The 20,655-nt window shown below is 38.0% G+C and overlaps 1 protein-coding gene across 6 annotated transcripts in view; it reads left to right on the top strand.

Moving 5' to 3' along the window:
* TTC6 (tetratricopeptide repeat domain 6) overlaps nt 1-20,655 on the top strand; it is a 201,846-nt gene that overhangs the window by 151,914 nt on the left and 29,277 nt on the right. For 5 of the 6 annotated variants that reach the window (XM_061394966.1, XM_061394961.1, XM_061394965.1 and 2 more), the window contains 5 exons: nt 8,677-8,811; nt 11,986-12,135; nt 12,965-13,105; nt 14,606-14,719; nt 17,817-17,936. In XM_061394966.1, coding sequence (XP_061250950.1) covers nt 8,677-8,811; nt 11,986-12,135; nt 12,965-13,105; nt 14,606-14,719; nt 17,817-17,936 — 660 coding nt within the window. The remainder of the gene's footprint in view (nt 1-8,676; nt 8,812-11,985; nt 12,136-12,964; nt 13,106-14,605; nt 14,720-17,816; nt 17,937-20,655) is intronic. The other variant, XM_061394963.1, reaches the window with a different exon arrangement.

A 20,655-nucleotide genomic window follows, 5' to 3' on the forward strand; every position in this document is an offset into this window, starting at 1 on the left:
CTATGGTCTTAATTCACATTTTTCAGTTTGAGCGAAAGTTGAGGCGTCATTTTATAGGCTAATAGCCACTCACATTTCCTGTTCTATCCATTTCCTGTACACATTTTTGTTTGTCTTGTTCATGTTGATTTTTGGCACTGAAAAAAATAAGTTCTGTGTATGAATCCTTGGTTGGTGGCATGTGTGTCATATATTCTCTTAAAATTTGTGCCTGCTTTTTAAATTTTCTTTATGATGTCTTTTAATGAGCAGAGGATCTTAATTTTAATGTAGTTGACTATCTACTTTTTGTTTCATTATCACACCCTTAAAAAAATTCTTGTTTGGACTTTCCTGGTAATCCAGTGGCTAAGACTCTGTGCTCCCAATGCAGGGGGGCTGGGTTCGATTCCTGGTCAACTAACTAGATCCCAAATGCCACAACCTGACACAGTCAGATAAATAAATACAAAATATTAAACAAATTTCTTGTTTAAAAATTCCCTTTCTACACCAGGGTTGTAAGCGATTTCCCAGTATTTTCTTCTAAGAGTTTAAAAGTTTTGCTTTTCAAATTTAAGATCTCAGTTCAGTTCAGTTCAGTCACGCAGTTGTGTCCGACTCTTTGAGACCCCATGGACTGCAGCACATCAGGCCTCCCTGGCCAACTCCTGGAGGTTGCTCAAACTCAAGTCCAACAAATAGGTGATGCCATCCAATCATCTCATCCTCTGTTGTCCCCTTCTCCTCCTGCCTTCAATCTTTGCCAGCATCAGGCTCTTTTCTAATGAGTCAATTCTTTGCATCAGCTGGCCAAAATATTGGAGTTTCAGCTTCAGCATCAGTCCTTCCAATGGATATTCAGGACTGATTTCCTTTAAGGATTGACTGGTTCAATCTCCTTGCAGTCCAAGGGATTCTCAAGAGTCTTCTCAAACACCTCAGTTCAAAAGCATCAATTCTTCAACATTCAGCTTTCCTTATAATCCACCTCTCACATTCATACATGACTACTGGAAAAGCCATAGCTATGACTAAAAAGACCTTGGTTGGTAAAGTAATGACTCTGCTTTTTAATATTCAGTCTAGGATAGTCATAGCTTTTCTTCCAAGGAGCAAGTGTCTTTGAATTTCATGGCTGTAGTTACCGTCTGCAGTGATTTTGGAGCCCCCCAAAATAAAGTCTCTCACTGTTTCCATTATTTCTCCATCTAGTTGCCATGAAGTGATGGGACCAGATGCCATGATCTTAGTTTTCTGAATGTTGACCTTTAAGCCAACTTCTTCACTCTCCTCTTTCACTTTCATCAAGAGGCTCTTTTGTTCTACTTCACTTTCTGCCATAAGAGTGGTGTCATCTGCATATCTGAGGTTATTGATATTTCTCCTGGCAATCTTGACTCCAGCTTTTGCTTCATCCAGACTGGGCATTTTGCATGAGGTACTCTGCATATAAGTTAAATAAACAGGTTAACAATATACAGCCTTGATGTACTCCTTTTCCTATCTGGAACCAGCCTGTTGTTCCATGTCCAGTTCTAACTGTTGCTTCCTGACCTGCATATAGGTTTCTCAAGAGGCAGGTCAGGTAGTCTGGTACTCCCATCTCTTTCAGAATTTTCCACAGTTTATTGTGATCCACACAGTCAAAGGCTTTGGCATAGTCAGTAAAGCAGAAATAGATGTTTTTCTGGAACTCTCTTGCTTTTCCGATAATCCAGCAGATGTTGGCAATTTGAACTCTGGTTCCTCTGCCTTTTCTAAAACCAGCTTGAACATCTGGAAGTTCATGGTTCACATATTGCTGAAGCCTGGCTTTGAGAATTTTGAACATTATTTTACTAGCGTGTGAGATGAGTGCAATTGTGCAGTAGTTTGAGCATTCTTTGACATTGCCTTTCTTTGGGATTGGTATGAAAACTGACCTTTTCCGGTCCTGTGGCCACTGCTGAGTTTTCCAAATTTGCTGGCATATTGAGTGCAGCACTTTCACAGCATCATCTTTTAGAATTTGAAATAGCTCAATTGGAATTCCATCACCTCCACTAGCTTTGTTCGTAGTGATGCTTTCTAAGGCCCACAGGATGTCTGGCTCTAGGTGAGTGATCACACCATTGTGATATCTGGGTCGTGAAGATCTTTTTGTACAATTCTTCTGTGTATTCTTGCCACCTCTTGTTAATGTCTTCTGCTTCTGTCAGATCCATACCATTTCTGTCCTTTATTGAGCCCATCTTTGCATGAAATATTCCCTTGGTATCTCTAATTTTCTTGAAGATATCTCTAGTCTTTCCCATTCTATTGTTTTCCTCTGTTTCTTTGCATTGATAGCTGAGGAAGGCTTTCTTATTGCTCCTTGTTATTCTTTGGAACTCTGCATTCAAATGGGAATATCTTTCTTTTTCTCCTTTGCTTTTCGCTTCTCTTCTTTTCACAGCTATTTGTAAGGCCTCCTCAGACTTCCATTTTGCTTTATTCCATTTCTTTTTCTTGGGAACGGTTTTGCTCCCTGTCTCCTCTACAATGTCACGAACTTCCGTTCATAGTTCATCAAGCACTCTGTCTATCAGATCTAGTCCCTTATATCTATTTCTCACTTCCACTGTATAATCATAAGGGATTTGATTTAGGTCATACCTGAATAGTCTAGTGGTTTTTCCTACTTTCTTCAATTTAAGTCTGAATTTGGCAATAAGGAGTTCATGATCAGAGCCACAGTCAGCTCCCGGTCTTGTTTTTGCTGACTGTATAAAGCTTCTCCATCTTTGGCTGCAGAGAATATGATCAGTCTGATTTTGGTGTTGGCGGTGATGTCCATGTATAGAGTCTTCTCTTGTGTTGTTGGAAGAGGGTGTTTGCTATGACCAGTGCGTTCTCTTGGCAAAACTCTATTAGCCTTTGCCTTCTTCATTCTGTATTCCAAGGCCAAATTTGCCTTGACTTCCTACTTTTGCATTCCAGTCCCCTATAATGAAAAGGATATACAGCCTTGATGTACTTTTTGGGTTTAGTTCTAAAAGGTCTTGTAGGTCTTCATAGAACCGCTTAACTTCAGCTTCTTCAGCGTTACTGTTCGGCACATAGACTTGGATTACCATGATGTTGAATGGTTTGCCTTGGAAATGAACAGAAATCATTCTGTCGTTTTTGAGATTGCATCCAAGTACTGCATTTTGGACTCTTGTTGACTATGATGGCTACTCCATTTCTTCTAAGGGATTCCTGATCTGAGGTAAATTCACCCATTCAAGTCCATCTTAGTTTGCTGATTCCTAGAATGTCGACGTTCACTCTTGCTGTCTCCTGTTTGATGACTTCCCATTTACCTTGATTCATGGACCTGACATTCCAGTTTCCTATGCAATGTTGCTCTTTACAGCATCAGACCTTGCTTCTATCACCAGTCCCATCCACAACTGGGTGTTGTTTTTGCTTTGGCTCCATCCCTTCATTCTTTCTGGAGTTATGTCTCCACTCATCTCCAGTAGCCTATTGGGCACCTACCGACCTAGGGAGTTCATCTTTTGGTGTCCTCTCTCTTTGCCTTCTCATACTGTTCATGGGGTTCTCAAAGCAAGAATACTGAAGTGGTTTGCCATTCCCTTCTCCAGTGGACCACATTCTATCAGACCTCCCCACCATGACCTGTCCGTCTTGTGTGACCCAACCGGACATGGCTTAGTTTCATTGAGTTAGACAAGGCTGTGGTCCATGTGATCAGATTGGCTAGTTGTCTTTGATTGTGGTTTCAGTCTATCAGCCCTCTGGTGCCCTCTCTCAGCACCTGCCATCTTACTTGTGTTTCTCTTACTACGTTGGACATGGGGTATCTCTTCACGGCTGCTCCAGGAAAGTGCAGCCGCTACTCCTTACCTTCAACATGGCGTATCTCCTCATGGCCGCAGCTCCTGGCCTTGGACGTGGGGTAGCTCCTGCACCACGCAGCTGCCACTCCTGTGCCATGCAGCCATCATCTGCATATCTGAGGTTATTGATATTTCTCCTAGCAATCTTGATTCCAGCTTGTGCTTCATCCAGACTGGGCATTTCACATGAGGTACTCTGCATATAAGTTAAATAAGTAGGGTGACAATATACAGCCTTTATGTACTCCTTTCCCAATTTGGAACCAATCTGTTGTTCAATCTCTGGTTCTAACTGTTTCTTCTTGACCTGCATACAGATTTCTCAGGAGGCAGGTAAGGTGGTCTGGTATTCCCATCTCTTGAAGAATTTTCCAGAGTTTGTTATGATATACATAGTCAAAGTCTTTGGCATAGTCAATAAAGCAGAAGTAGATGTTTTTCTGCAACTCCCTTGCTTTCTGGATGATCTAATGGATGTTGGCATTTGCTCTCTGGTTCCTCTACCTTTTCTAAATCCAGCTTGAAGTACTTGGAAGTTCATGTTTCATGTACTGTTGAAGCCTGGCTTTGAGAATTTTGAGCATTACTTTACTAGCGTGTGAGATGAGTGCAATTGTGCAGTAGTTTGAGCAGTCTTTGACATTGCCTTTCTTTGGGATTGGTATGAAAACTGACCTTTTCTAGTCCTTGTGCGCACTGCTGAGTTTTCCAAATTTGCTGGCATATTGAGTGCAGCACTTTCACAGCATCATCTTTTAGAATTTGAAATAGCTCAATTGGAATTCTATCACCTCCACTAGGCTTTGTTCGTAGTGATGCTTCCTAAGGCCCACTTGAGTTCACATTCCAGGATGTCTGGCTCTAGGTGAGTGATCACACCATCGCGATTATCTGGGTTGTGAAGATCTTTTTGTACAGTTCTTCTGTGTATTCTTGCCACCTCTTCTTAATATCTTCTGCTTCTGTTAGGTCCATACCATTTCTGTCCTTAATTGAGTCCATATTTGCATGAAAATTTCCCTTCGTATCTAATTTTCTTGAAGAGATGTCTAGTTTCGCATTCTATTGTTTTCCTCTGTTTCTTTGCATTGATCACTGAGGAAGGCTTTCTTATCTCTCCTTGCTATTCTTTGGAACTCTGCATTCTGATGCTTATATCTTTCCTTTTCTCCTTTGCCTTCCACGTCTCTTCTCAGCTATTTGTAAGGCCTCCTCAGACAACCATTTTGCCTTTTTGCATTTCTTTTTCTTGGGGTTGATCTTGATCACTACCTCCTGTACAAAGTCATGAACCTCCGTCCCTAGTTCTTCATGCACTCTGTCTATTAGATCTCATCCCTTGAATCTATTTGTCACTTCCACTGTATAATCATAAGGGGTTTGATTTAGGTCATACCTGAATGGTCTAATGGTTTTCCCTGCTTTCTTCAATTTAAGTCTGAATTTGGCAATAAGGAGTTCATGATCTGAGCTACCATCAGCTCCTGGTCTTGTTTTTGCTGACTGTATAGAGCTTCTCCATCTTTGGCTGCAAAGAATATAATCAATCTGATTTCGGTGTTGACCATCTGGTGATGTTCATTTGTAGAGTCATCTCTTGTGTTGTTGGAAGAGGGTGTTTGCTATGACCAGTGTGTTCTCTTGACAAAACTCTACTGGCCTTTGCCGTGGTTCATTTTGTATTCCAAGGCCAAATTTCCTGTTACTCCAGGTATCTCTTGACTTTGTACTTTTGAATTCCATTCCCCTATGATGAAAAGGATATCTTTTTTGGGTGTTTGTTCTAAAAGATCTTGTTAGTCTTTATAGAACCATTCAACTTCAGCTTCTTCAGCATTACTGGTTGGGGCATAGACTTGGATTACTGTGATATTGAATGGTTTGCCTTGGAACAAACAGAGACCATTCTGTCCTTTTTGAGATTGCATCCAGGTACTGCATTTTGGACTCTTTTATTGACTATGATGGCTACTCCATTTCTTCTAAAGGAATCTTGGCCACAATAGTAGATGTAATGGTCCTCTGAGTTAAATTCGACCATTCCAGTCCATTTTAGTTCACTGATTCCTAAAATGTCGATATTCACTCTTGCCATCTCCTGTTTGACTACTTCCCATTTACCTTGATTCACGGACCTAACATTCCTATGCAATATTGTTCTTTACAGCATTGGACTTTACTTCTTTGACCAGAGGGTGTTGTTTTTGCTTTGGCTCCATCTCTTCATGCTTTCTGGAGTTATTTCTCCACTCTTCTCCAGTAGCATATTGGGCACCTACTGAGCTGGGGAGTTCATCTTTCAGTGTCATATCTTTTTGCCTTTTCATACTGTTCATGGGATTCTCAAGGCAAGAATACTGAAGTGGTTTGCCATTCCCTTGTCTAGTTTAAGATCTCTCTCTACCTTAAATATATATTTTTGAATGTGAGATATTGATAAAATTTCAGTTTTCCCCATATGGTTACTCAGATGTTCCAGTATCATTTACTGAAGTGTTCTCCTCAATCAAAGATTTAAGTAGTACATCTGTCCTGTTGTAGCTTTTCATGTATGTGCGGGACTGATTTTGGGCTTTCTATTCTGTTCCTTTGGTCAATATTTCTACCCCTGGCTTAATAATACAATGTCTTAATTACTGTTGCTTTATTGTAATTTTTGACATCTGGTAGAGCAAGTCATCACACCATATTTTTTCAGAAAATCCCTGGTTATTTTTTAGCCTTTACTCTAACATACACATTTAAAATTCAGCTTGTCAAGAGTCATTAAAAACCCTAGTGGGAACCTGCTGTATAGCACAGGGTGCTCAGCTCAGCGCTCTAAGGTGACCCAGATGGGTGGGATGGGGTGGGAGGGAGAGAGATCCAAGACGGAAGGATATTTGTATGCATATAGCTGATTCACTTCTTTGTACAGCAGAAACTAACACTATTGTAAATATCCATGCTCAGTCGTTCAGTTGTGTCTGACTCTTTGTGATCACATGAACTGTAACCCTCCAGGCTCTTGTCTGTGGGATTTTCCAGGCAAGAGTACTGTAGTGGGTTGCCACTATGCCTCAATAAAAACAACAGCAACAGGAAATCCTGCTGGAATTTTGACTGAATTGCATTGACTCTCTAGGTTATTTTAGGAATAATTGACACCTTTATGATATTGAATTCCTTCTTGGGAATAACCCTAAATTTCCTTTAACCTCTCTGCCTCCCTGACATTGTTCTGCTAGAAATCTTAGGTGACTTTTGTTTGCGCTTTATACCAAATCAATAGTCATGTTCTCTTGGTTCTGCTTTCTAAATATGTCTCTCAAATCCACTTCCTTTCTCTATTTCTCTGGTCATTAGTCCTAATTCAGAACATATTTTTAGTTTGCTTGACTTAGTATAATAGTCTTATAACTCTTCAAAGTTTTTACCCCCAGAGCATTGTGTTTAGAATGTAAATATGCCTTCCCTGCAAACCTTGCGAGGATGACTACTACTTTCTATAGTAGTGAAGGAAAGAGAGGTGGGACATCAGCTGAAGGAGAAAGCAGGAGGAAGTGAAGATATGTTCATTTTAAAGTAAATGTGATGGAAGACTGTAGGGAGTCAAGGAGACAATGGAGGGGCAGAGATTCAAAAGTGGAAGGAACTGGCAGGCTTCTATGGGGATGGAGTTGGGGTCAAAGGCACAGCTTAAGGAGTTAGCTCTGAGAAGAAGAAACCATCCAAAGGCAGGAGAGAAAGAGATGGAAATGAAGAAGATAGAGGGACTTTGAAAATTAAAAAGGAGGGAAACTGAGAAGTTGATTGGTGTTTTTTCTGTAGCAAGGTCTTGTGTTTAATGTTGAAAGTCTCTCAGTCATGTCCGACTCTTTACGACCCCATGAACTATACAGTCCATGGAATTCTCCAGGCCAGAATACTGGTGGATAGCTGTTACCTTCTCCAGGGGATCTTCCCAACCCAGGGATCATACCCAGGTCTTCCCTCTTTGCAGGCAGATTCTTTACCAGCTGAGCCACTGAATGTTGAGATGGACTGTAAATATGTGGCAGAAACCAAGGGTGGGTACAAAGGACACTGCATATACAAGTTAAACCTCATTGTTTCTGTAGCAATTTCATGTCATTAAGTGGGCTAAAGAGTCATAAGCATCTGCGTTTCTATATGGATTAATACACAGAGTCACTAATTATGAAAAGCTGTCTTTATCTGGGAAATTGAATTTTTGTCATTAATGAATTTCAACTCTTTTGGCAGAATAGTTTAAATGGGTAATTTTTGATGTTAGTTTATTCTCTCGTGCCAATGGAACCTCCTTGAGAGCACAGTATAACAAAATAAAGGGTGATTAAAACTGCCTCAGAGATTGTCAGTAGAGAACTTTTACTACATAACAGCTGGCCAACATTCCCTTCAGGAGACTTACTAGGCAACTGGTCATAAACTGGTCTATAAATTGAAGTCTGATTGAAGAGTATGAGAAAATACCCTTTAGAATTTAGAAATTAGTCTTGTATGGCTCTATTTCATAGATTAAACTCACATAAATTTTCACAAAAAAGAGAAGAATTTAGAAATTACAGTTCCAAAAGTCTATTTGTGTAAGCCTACTTACATACCTGCTTAGAGGCCAGGCACGTGGGTAGGTCAGACTCCCCACCTGGGTCCTCGCTCGCCGTGCACTGACAAGATCCATGACTTTACCAGATCTGTGTGTCCTCATGTCAAATGAGAGTAAGGCTGTGTACTCAGGATTCCCTTTACTAGGTAGGCTGCCACGTTAAATAAATATTACAGAGAAACATTACCTTCCCTCACTCTCTCTTTTTTAAAATCATTGTAGGAAGCCATGAGAATGTTTAAAAAGGCATTGGATCTCATTTCTTCTTCTGATAAAGGACTGAATCCCTTAGCAGCTTCAGCAGACTGTCTGTATCACTTGGGTCTTTGTTACATGGAGGAAGGCAGCTTACAACTGGTATTTTGTGTATTTAAGCACATAAGTTTTTCATGGTTTTAGAAATTGTTTCCTTACATTCAGTTCCATTTCCAAAGGCCACCTAAGCAGTGAGGGACTAGACCAGAGCTTCTGGTAAAGCTTGGCTTACTATAGTCCGTCTGCACACTGTAAAACCTACTACGTTGTCTTATTTATTCAACACATTTTATTAATGCTTGTTTGTCGATAATATTCCAAAGGCTAATGCGTGTTTCCCACCAAAGCAATAAATCTAATTGTAAGAAATTATTATAGCAAAATGATTTCATCACTTAGTATAAATTTACTTACCACATTGTCAGTACGTTGAGTGTATCAATGTCATGCAGGATAAATGGAAAACAATGAGGACACTGATTTCTCTTATTGACAACTGAACAATTAAAATCAGAGCAAACTGGCTGTTAAGACGGCTAGGTTCATTGAAAACCAGTTTATTCAATTATTAAGTATTTATCTATTAGGTTGGTGCAAAAGTAATTGCAGTTTTGGACCTTGAACTTTAAATCATTATTAGCTAGGCTCAAACAAATCCTCATTTTTTAAATTTAATTTTATTTTTAATTGGAGGATAATTACTCTACAACATTGTGAGTTTCTGCCATACATCAACATGAATCGGCCATAGGTATATATATGTCCCCTCACTCAAACCTCCCTCTCACCTCCTTCCCCATCCTACCCCTCTAGGTTGTCACAGAGCACCAGCTTCTGTGACTGGTGCTTCTTCTTCCTTATCAAACACATCTTTATTAATCAAAATAGGAGCTATTATAATCAACGTATTTTTGCCGACAAGAAATGTTTATTCCTGTAGTGTAAAAATCTGTGCTTCAGGATTCGATGAACTCTTGGAAAGCATTTTCTGCATCCTGCTGGTTGTGGAACCGTTTTCCCTGCAAAAAGTTGTCAAGATGCTTGAAGAAGTGGTAGTCGGTTGGCAAGAGGTCAAGTGAATATGGTGGATGAGGCAAAACTTCGTGGCGCAACTCATTCAACTTTTGAAGCATGGGTTGTGTGACATGCAGTCAGGCATTGTTATGGAGAAAAACTGGGCCCTTTCTGTTGACCGATGCCAGCTGTAGGTGATGCAGTTTTCAGTGCATCTTATTGATTTGCTGAGCATATATCTCAGATGTAATGGTTTCACTGGGATTCAAACAGCTGTAGTGGATCAGACCAGCAGCAGAACAGCAAACAGTGAGCATGACCTTTTTTTGGTGCAAGTTTGGCTTTGGGAAGTGCTTTGGACCTTCTTCTTTGTCCACCCACTGAGCAAGTCATTGCCAGTTGTATAAAATCCACTTTTTGTCCCAATCTGATTGAGAAATGGTTCGTTGTTGTGTAGAATAAAAGGAAGATGACACTTCAGAACAACACTTTTGATTTCGAGTCAGCTCACGAGACACCCACTTATCAAACTTTTCCACCTTTCCAGTTTGCTTCCAATGAAGAATAACTGTAGAATGGTTGACGTTGAGTTCTTTCAACCTTTTCCACCTTTCCAGTTTGCTTCCAATGAAGAATAACTGTAGAATGGTTGACGTTGAGTTCTTTGGCAACTTCTCATGTAGTTGTAAGAGGATCAGCTTTGATGATGGTCTTCAATTTTCGTCGTCAACTTCCAGTGGCCAGCCACTGCACCCCTCGTCTTGAAGTCTCTTGTCCTTTGCAAAACTTTTTCAACTACCACTGTGCTGTACATTCATTAGCAGTTCTTGGGCCAAAAGTGTTGTTGATGTTGTGAGTTGTCTCCGCTGCTTAATGACCTATTTTGAACTCCAATAAGAAAATCGCTCAAATTTGCTTTTTGTCTAACATCATTTCTATAATCTAAAATAAACATAAAATAAACAGCAATGAGTCATTAGCAAAAAACATAAGGTGAGAAATGTGTATTAAAATAACATAATGTAACCACATTTATTTAAGAATGTATTCCAGTATCAAATGGCAAATTTCAACAGTGAAAAAACCAAAATTATGTTTGCACCAACCTAATAATATTTGACTATTTTATACAGTCTCCATTTCAAAATTTTCACTGATATGATAAATATGTAAATAACATATCATTAGCTCTTTTTGAATATTTCACAGCTACACAGACACACACACAGACACACCCACACACCATTCCAGTCCTTATATTCATAGGGGTGGATGGTGTCCGCCTGTATCTTTATAACTTTAAAAGAGAATTGCACTTGATTAGTTTTCCATTAAGAAATTACAATACATATGAGATTAATTACAAATATTTTTCCTGTTCTTAGTCCTTTGGACAAGCAGGGGAAACTTTTGCTTCACAATGTTAGAAAAAACTTTGGAGTTCTTTTGTTTTGAAATTTTGTAACTATGTATTTGCTGGTCCTCATGGGAAATAATAAATACTAATTGTGATTTCTTTGAAGAAACACAATAAGACACATAATGATTAAAGTCCTCTTAGGGTCCCTGGGAGAAGGCAATGGCACCCCACTCCAGTACTCTTGCCTGGAAAATCCCATGGACGGAGGAGCCTGGTAGGCTGAAGTCCATGGGGTCACTAAGAGTCAGACACGACTGAGTGACTTCACTTTCACTTTTCACTTTCATGCATTGGAGAAGGAAATGGCAACCCACTCCAGCGTTCTTCCCTGGAGAATCCCAGGGATGGCGGAGCCTGGTGGACTGCCATCTATGGGGTCGCACAGAGTCGGACATGACTGAAGCGACTTAGCAGCAGCAGCAGGGTCTTCCCTGGTGGCCCAGTGGCTAAAACTCAGTGCTCCCAATGCAGAGGGCCCAGGTTTGATCCCTGGTCAAGGATCTAGATCCCACATGCTACAACTAAAGAGCCTGCATTACCACAGCTAAGACCCGGTGCAGCCAAATAAATACATAAATAAATTAAAAAAATTACACCTCCAAAAGTATTGTAACAACATGAATTATGTAGACTTTAGTCTGTGAATAAAGGAACCTGTAAATTATAATAAACCTGGGTCATTCATATTTTTTGGCTCCACAAGGTTCACTGGGAAAAACATCTTTAAAATGACCAAAAAATAAAAACTTTTCAAGAATAGTTATATACTGTAATGTATTAACTTTTTAACTAATGTATGCTACTCACTGAATGATTTGCTTTTTACCAATATGCTCTTCTAGGCTTTTGATTCTTTTACAAAAGCTGTGAAAGCAAATCCTGATTTTGCAGAAAGCTTTTATCACCGTGGGCTTTGTAAAGTCAAACTCCATAAGAGTGGCTCGATCCTGGATTTTAATCGTGCGATTACCCTTGATCCAAAACATTACCAGGTATTTAAATGGGTGATTGCTCTGGTTTGGAGAGTGTGTTAAATTTGCTAATACTATTAAATCTTAAAGTGTTATTGTTATTAGTTAGTAACAGTTACTTTTATCTACTTTACAGCTGTTTTAATAATCTATATATTATCTGTATTTTCCATTGAACTGAAAATATGATTTACAACAGGGATATTACATAGGTAAAAGTGCTTTGTGAATTTTAATGTATATAAATTTGTTAATATTTTAATGTACCTATTAATCATTGTGATTTTATATACTATATTATGTAAATAAATTTATTTACTTCTTCCTTTGCTGTTACATTGTATCCTGCCTTTTAAGAGACTATAGAGACAATATAAAATCCAACAGATGAAACTCCATTGGATCTTGATTTTAAAAGTGTATGAAATTTGAATATGGATGAAATATCAGATGATTTTAGGGAAATACTATGAATTTTTTTAGATATACAGTGGTAATGTCATTGTGTAGGAGTATGTCTTCTTCAAAGGAGATGTATACTGAAAGACTTGGGGTGAATTTTTAAAATGTCTACAACTTATTTTCAAATTGTTCAGAAAAAATTAGATAACAAAATCACAAAATGTTAATAATTATTGAATCCAGGTGGTAGGTATATGGGTGTTCACTGTACTATTCTTTGAATATTCTGTGAGTTTGAAATTTTCTTAATAAAAGAGTGACAAAAAGTTTGATTTATATCATCTTTGGATGGCATAAATTTGTTCCAACTACCATATATATTTTGGCAGAACTGATGCTTTTACTGAAATAATCTGTTTCCGCTTTCTTCCTCTCTTTCTCTGAAAAGGCATATTTAAGTCGAGTAGCCTACTATGGTTTGAAAGGCAGATACTCCAAAGCGATCTTGAGTTGTAATGAGGCCATCAAAATTTACCCTCAGAGTGTGCGTGCCTATGTCTACAGAGGAGTTCTGAAATACTACAGCAGGGTAAGGAATTTCCTACCTTAAGCTCTGGTATTTTAGGGTGTGTGGCTGCTCAGATGCCAAGGAGGGACTCACTTCCCCTTTCTCTCTGTGAAAGGAGAATTGCCATGGAATGAGGCAGAACTACATAGAAGGTGTTGCACTTTGACAGAACATCAAAAGGGATTTCAGTTAATGATTTTTCATAAAATAGTGATATTTATTTTTGACATTTATATTTTAAATGGCATTAATTATATATTTTTATTAAGGAAATAGTATTCATTATAGAGAATTTGGAAAATACAATGAGGAATAAAGAAGGTTAAAATCACCTGATTTCCTACCATCAGATGGTAATTCCTGAGAGCATTTTGGTGTATTTCATGTAGTCTTTTTTTCCTAATAAAATATATACTTCTAAAAACTGGGACTGTGCTACTTAAATAATCTGTGTTGTGCCTTGCTTCTTATATTTAATCATTGAAGATGATACCAGTTTTAATGACTGCATACTATTCCATCATAGTATATTTTAACCACTTTATTGTTGGGCATTTGGATTGTTTGAATTTTTTTTTTATTTTACTATTTTAAATAATACACATAGAAGAAAATCAAAGGTTATGGTTCCTAAATGGCTATTACTGAATTAAAAAGTGTGAGCAATACTATTGATGTCTAATGGTTCTTGGCATATTTTTTTCTCCCTATTTTTCTTTTCTGACATTTATTTGTAGATATTTCATATGAAATATGAAATATTATTTTGCAAATAATACCTTAAAACAAAGGTAAGACCTTGCATTACCTGTATATTCTGTGAAAATTACTGTCTATAAAAATGGATGTCTAAGTTATCAGGGAAGCATCAAAAAGAAGCAAAAGAGAATGTGGGTAGAAAACATGACAATTACATAATATGACAGTACTAGAGACAGAAGCAAGCCAGCTCTGGTGAATTTTTGTTGGGTGAATTAGCTTGCTTCTCTTTTATCTGTAAGAAATTAATTTTTTTGCTTGCTGTATAGCAACAGGGGTCTTCCCAGGTGGCGTTCGTGGTAAAGAATCTGCCTGTCAATGCAGGAGACCCAGGTTTGATCCCTTGGTAGGGAAGATCCCTTGGAATAGGAAATTGCAACCCACTCCAGTATTCTTGCCTAAAAAATTTCACGGACAGAGAAGTCTGGCAGGCTATAGTCCATAGAGTTGCAGAGTCGGACACAAGAGAGCAACCAAGCACACAGATACATATAGCAACAATGGAAAAAAGAGAATCGTTAATAGTTGTTTGTATATTGAATTTTATTTGCAAATGAGAAAAACTATAATAACAGTTCCTACCAAGGGACCTTCTTAATTAATTCTGTAAAAGATTAGCTTGATTGTCTTAATTTCACGGATGATACACAGAATGATTAAATGAGTAGTCCCAAAACTCCGATAGAATCAAGAATTTATTTTACAACTAAATTTAAGTCCATTATGATGAACTCTTCTCACTTAATTATGTTTTCTTTGTAGAATTATAAACTAGCGATTACAGATTTAACTACAGCTATCAACATGGATAAAAACAGTTATATAGCATTTTATAACAGAGCATTATGTTACACCAAGATAAATGAACTTCAAATGGTAAGATTTGTAAATATATTTAAAGCATATTTTCTTATTATTTCTGTTACAATTTTGAAAAAATAATTCCTGTGGAAATACACACAAAACTTGAGATGCCAAAGAACCATTTTAAAGAATATTTAATTTTTTGTTAGTGCTTAGCAAATTTTCGTATACAATCTCTGCAACGTCAAATGAAAATTAATTTTATAATGCTTATAAAAGCATTTAAGGGCTGTGTAAACTAACACGTGTTACATGTTTCTCGTTTGAGAAAAATGTTTCCACTGATAAATTGTGTGTAGAATTTTTAAGTAGTGATCACTAGCAATATTGTTTGCTTCACAATCTCAACATTAACTAGAATAGCCTGGGGAGGTATTTTGTTACAGTGCTCAGACCACAGATGCAGCAGGCAGTTTTGAGTGATGGTTTCCAGCTCAGAGACCATTTTGAAGCCTAACTGATGGTTGAAGCAAACCTTTTTTCTCTATTTATCCTGTTCCAGATTCTACCTGTGCAAGCCCTTTTTTATATTTTTGAATCTTACTCCATTCTCCAGTCTCCCCTTGTCAATTTTGTCCTTTTCCAATCAAGATTCCTCACGGGGGAGCAGATCAGTAGTTTCTTGGTGTTCTGCCCAATTTCTTGCTTCCGTTTCTGCTATCCTCCTATCTCCTCTTCCTTGTTTCTATCACTTCATTGTTGATGATGGCTTCTTTTAAAAGACTGCATTGTGTTCCCGGTGTTGTGTGCGGATACACTCCCTCAATTTCCTTAAAACCTGGAAAGTTAAATCTGTTTAAGACATTTAGAAATTTAGTGATTTATTTCCTATGTAAGAAAAAAGTTGAGAAATATTGTTTCTGTCTAAACGGATATAAAATTGTCGATAACTGGATTTTCAGGTTTCCTCCAGAAATGTTGACAAATGAATAACTAATTTTAACACAGGCTCTTGTTACCATTCTAGGAGCCAATTAAAGGATCATTTATTAGAGTAACCTGCACAGCAGGTATTTTTGACAGCTTCCTCCCCACCCCTATCCCTGCCTTTTCTGGGTAACCCTGAACTTGCAAACAATGGTCGGGGTCTAGGCAGGGAAGTACTATTTTTGTTATGTCTGATTGGTATCAGAGCTGGTGCTCTATGAATAAGGAAAATGAAAATCTATGTAAATGGGAATCTAACTAGAATAAGAACATATTGGCTATTTTCGGCCTGGTACCCAATGCTTTTCATCCAATGGGCTCATTTTACAGATGAAGAAATGGAAACAGGGAGAGGTTAGAAACACATCCAAGTCACACAGGGAATAGGGACCTATATCGGCGTCCACAGGTTTGTTTGCTTCTGGTTAACAGTCTTTAGGTGGCTTTGTGAAACCATCTGACCTCCAGCACGTGGACCGGATGTCATTTTATTGTGTCACCTCCTCCCTTTTGTCTCCCTCCACCTGTTTCTCAGCGTTCCTGCCATAACAGGACCAAGCAAACACAAGTAATTTTGTGCAAAAAATGCACTCCCAAGATACAGTTTCATAAAAACTAAGAAAAGGTGAAGTCTGGTTCCTACCCCCTTATGTTAATAAAAGTACTAACCATTATCACCCATTTGGGCTTATTGTGTGATAGGCACTGGGCTAATGCTTTACCAACATTCAATCAAATATTTTAAGGACTTCCCTGGCAGTCCAGTGGTTAAGACTTCACCTTCCAATGTAGGGGGTGGAGATTTGATCCCTAGTTGGGGAGCTAAGATCCCACGTATCTTGGGGCCAAAAAACTGAAACATAAAACAGAAGCAGTATTGTAATAAATTCAATAAATGGTCCATATCAAAAATCTAAAAAACCAGTATTTTAAAGTGGACTTCTATAACAATATGTTATTAATATTCCATTTTTGTGGATAGGAAAACTGAGGCTTAATGTTAAGTAACTTTCCCAAGACTGAAAGTTTAGTAACAATAGTAGAGACAAAGCACAAAGCCTGCTCATTGTGACCTTCATGAAATCTAATTTCCAAGCTTTTGTTTCCTCTTGTTATATATTCAGCTACTTAGTAGATTTCTAAGGCATCATGATATATACACAGGTTAGGAAAATTGCAAACATTCTAGTTTTGTTCTACAAGTGTTACAAATTATTTTTATAGCCTGTCAGTGTTTATTTATAGTTATTCCACAATATACATATAGGATGTTTAATTGTACAATTCTTTTAGATGTCGAGTTCCCCATCACAAAACACTAGAGGAGAACCACTAACTAAGCAAATAGTAAAATACTATTTATTTGCATTTTCATTTAGCACATGCTATGGGCATATATGATTTGGCCCTTTTCTGATGAAACCATATGGCTCTTTTGGGCAAAATGTTCAGAAGAAAAATGTTCAGAGTTAAGAGATTCAGCTCCAACTGATATTTGGGATACTCCTAGTACCTGGTACAGAGGAAAAACCTATTTATTAAATGAAAAAAAAAAAAGATAAGAAATGGAAAAAGGTCCTCTGAGATGATTCTCAGCTTAGATTATCTTTAAAAGAGAGAATATTGAAGTAATTTTCCAACAAGTGCTTATTTGTTAGTTTTATTAAGATCTGTTTTCATTGCTTTATGATTTATTCACTCAACAAAAATTTATCAAATGCCTAGTAAGTGCAGGCATGGTGCTAGTTACTGGCTTTACAATGGGGAACAAAATGAATAATCTCTGCCTCAGTAAAACTTAGGTTTCAGTGACGAAAACAATAAAACACTATAAAGCAGTTAAACTTCAAAAGGTTTACAAGTGCTCTGCTTTAATGTCAATAGTCATTTTGTGAAACTGTTGAGTTGGGGAAGGGTGTTGTGTGCCCCCTTCAATCCATGCACAATAAAAATGCTTAGGATAGCATGTGAATACAAGCACAGCGAACCCCATTTGTTAGAAAGTAGCAGCATCCATAGTACTTAATTAAGTGGACCTATTAAACCTAACAAATGATTATTTTTGGCCTTAAATTTTAAGTCACATTAAAGAACTAATTATGAGGTTCTAGTTTGTCCGTGGTCAATGTAGTAATGCTCTAAAGAGTTGACTTTAGCTTGTAAATGATTATTTCATTTTTAGGCATTAACAGATTATGGAATTGTGCTTCTTCTTAATGCTGGAGAAACTGTGACTTTGAACACCTTCATTAATCGTGGACTCATCTATGCAGAATTAGAACAGTTCAATTTCGCATTAGAGGTAAACCTTCCTGTTTACATGTAAAAATGAACCCACTTGATTTTGTATATTCACTTCTGAAAACCTGTGAAAAAGTTTTTTTGATAATAAATGGCATTATTTTTTTTAATAAATGGCATTATTAATGAACAATAATTCAACTTTAGTGAGAATTGTGATGAAGTACTTTGAATGATAGAATCTTTGCAAAAGTGTTTTTTTACTTTTTAAATACAAATGAATAGATAATATGTAAAAAAAAATTCTAAATTGATTGAATATCAAGACTATCATCTCTCCTAAGGGAGTGTCTTAGCTGTAGACAAAAATTAAAATGATTTAAGTGTCATTTACTTTGCTGCTCAGTGCTCTTCCTCGTTCATAGTTTTCCTCATTCCACATTGAAAATATGTCAAAATAAATCTGTTTGCTTCATGTGGGCAGAAAATAGCAGCCCAGAATAAGTTACTGGGAATAGGCTTTTAAGTTAGTGGGAACAGGCACTCAGAATTGCAATAGAAGACAGCATCTGTAATACACGGATAAGAAACAGGTGGATTTCTTTATAGAATAATGAAACAAAGTTCACTGTTCTCATTTTTATCTGTATTGTCTATATAGAGTTAAATTAGGAATTAAGAGAGATAGGCAAAAATCAAATAGTAATTTGAAGTTTGCCATTAAATAATGGTAGTTTTTCTTCTGTGTTTCTCAGGAACCACAACAGACAATTATGTAAGGGAGTGTTTCCTGTTTTTTCACCTCCAAATATAACTTGTATTATTTTTCAACTTCTGGAGCCATCTTTTGAGATTCTGTGCCACAGAATTACTTATTACTAAAGAAGTGACTGAGATACTGTATTCTAGGCAGCTTACATAATCGTGTTCCTGCTCAGTTACAATTTGTGTCTGACTCTTTCTGACCGCATGCACTTCAGCCTACCAGGCTTTTCTGTCTGTGAGATTTCTCAAGCAAGAATACTGGAGGGGGTTGCCATTTCCTTCCCAGGGAACCTTCCAGACCCAGAAACTGAACTTGGCATGTGGTAGGTGGATTCCTGCTTGGCAGGTGGATTCTTTACCACTGAGCCACCAGGGAAGCCAATTTATACTATGGTGAAATGTTATTTCAAGAGTTGAACTCCCTTAGGTTTTGGTTTTGAGATGTGCCCTTTGGAATTCCCTCAGGTAGGGAAAGCTAAAGAATGTCTTTGGAATAGGCAAAAAAGCTATGAGACTCTGGGCAATAGTGTTGAGTGGAGAAAGTGAGGAAAATGAAGTTTGGAAGCAAAAGACTTCAGCTGTTGGAGAATTAAATCAGGGCCCATGTTACTACCCACCTAAGTATTCCTGTAGTACTTAACAGCAACATTAACTTCAGTTATTGTACAGTTATACCTGCCATGTTCTCAACAGTACTGCGTAATTTACAATTGTAACTTATGGATGAGGAAGCTGATATTCTAAACAGGTTATTGAAAAAGTGAGAGTTCCAGAAAAACATCTATTTCTGCTTTGTTGACTATGCCAAAGCCTTTGACTGTGTGGATCACAATAAACTGTGGAAAATTCTGAAAGAGATGGGAATACCAGACCACCTGACCTGCCTTTTGAGAAACCTGGATGCAGGTCAGGAAGCAACAGTTAGAACTGGACATGGAACAACAGACTGGTTCCAAATAGGAAAAGGAGTACGTCAAGGCTGTATATCGTCACCCTGCTTATTTAACTTCTATGCAGAGTACATCATGAGAAACGCTGGGCTGGAGGAAGCACAAGCTAAAATCAAGACTGCCGGGAGAAATATCAATAACCTCCTATATGCAGATGACACCACCCTTATGGCAGAAAGTGAAGAAGAACTAAAGAGCCTCTTGATGAAAGTGAAAGAGGAGAGTCAAAAAGTTGGCTTAAATCCCAATATTCAGAAAATTAAGATCATGGCATCCGGTCCCATCACTTCATGGCAAGTAGATGGGGAAACAGTGGAAATAGTGGCTGACTTTATTTTTCTGGGCTCCAAAATCACTGCAGATGGTGACTGCATCCATGAAATTAAAAGACATTTACTTCTTGGAAGGAAAGTTATGACCACCCTAGATAGCATATTAAAAAGCAGAGACATTTCTTTGTCAACAAAGGTCCGTCTAGTCAAGGCTCTGGTTTTTCCAGTAGTCAACGTATGGATGTGAGAGTTGGACTATAAAGAAAGCTGAGTGCCAAAGAATTGATGCTTTTGAACTGTGGTGTTGGAGAAGACTCTTGAGAGTTGCTTGGACTGCACGGAGATCCAACCAGTCCATCCTAAAGAAAATCAGTCCTGGGTGTTCATTAGAAGGACTGATGTTGAAGCTGAAACTCTAATACTTTGGCCACCTGATGCGAAGAGCTGACTCATTTGAAAAGACCTTGATGCTGGGAAAGATTGAAGGCAGGAGGAGAAGGGGATGACAGAGGATGAGATGGCTGGATGGCATCACTGACTCAATGGACATGGGTTTGGGTGAACTCCAGGAGTTGGTGATGGACAGGGAGGCCTGGCATGCTGCAGTTCATGGGGTTGCAAAGAGTCGGACACAACTGAGTGACTGAACTGAACTGAACTGAGTTAACCAGGAAGTACTGGGACAAGATTTGAACTTAGGTCTCTCCTGATTCCAAATCCTGTATTCCTTCAGACAAGGCATGGTGCTAACATTGACATTGAAGATATGGAGACAAATAAGACAGATTTCCAG

The sequence above is a fragment of the Bos javanicus genome, chromosome 21, assembly GCF_032452875.1.
Source record: "Bos javanicus breed banteng chromosome 21, ARS-OSU_banteng_1.0, whole genome shotgun sequence".
NCBI classification, from domain to species: Eukaryota; Metazoa; Chordata; class Mammalia; order Artiodactyla; family Bovidae; genus Bos; species Bos javanicus.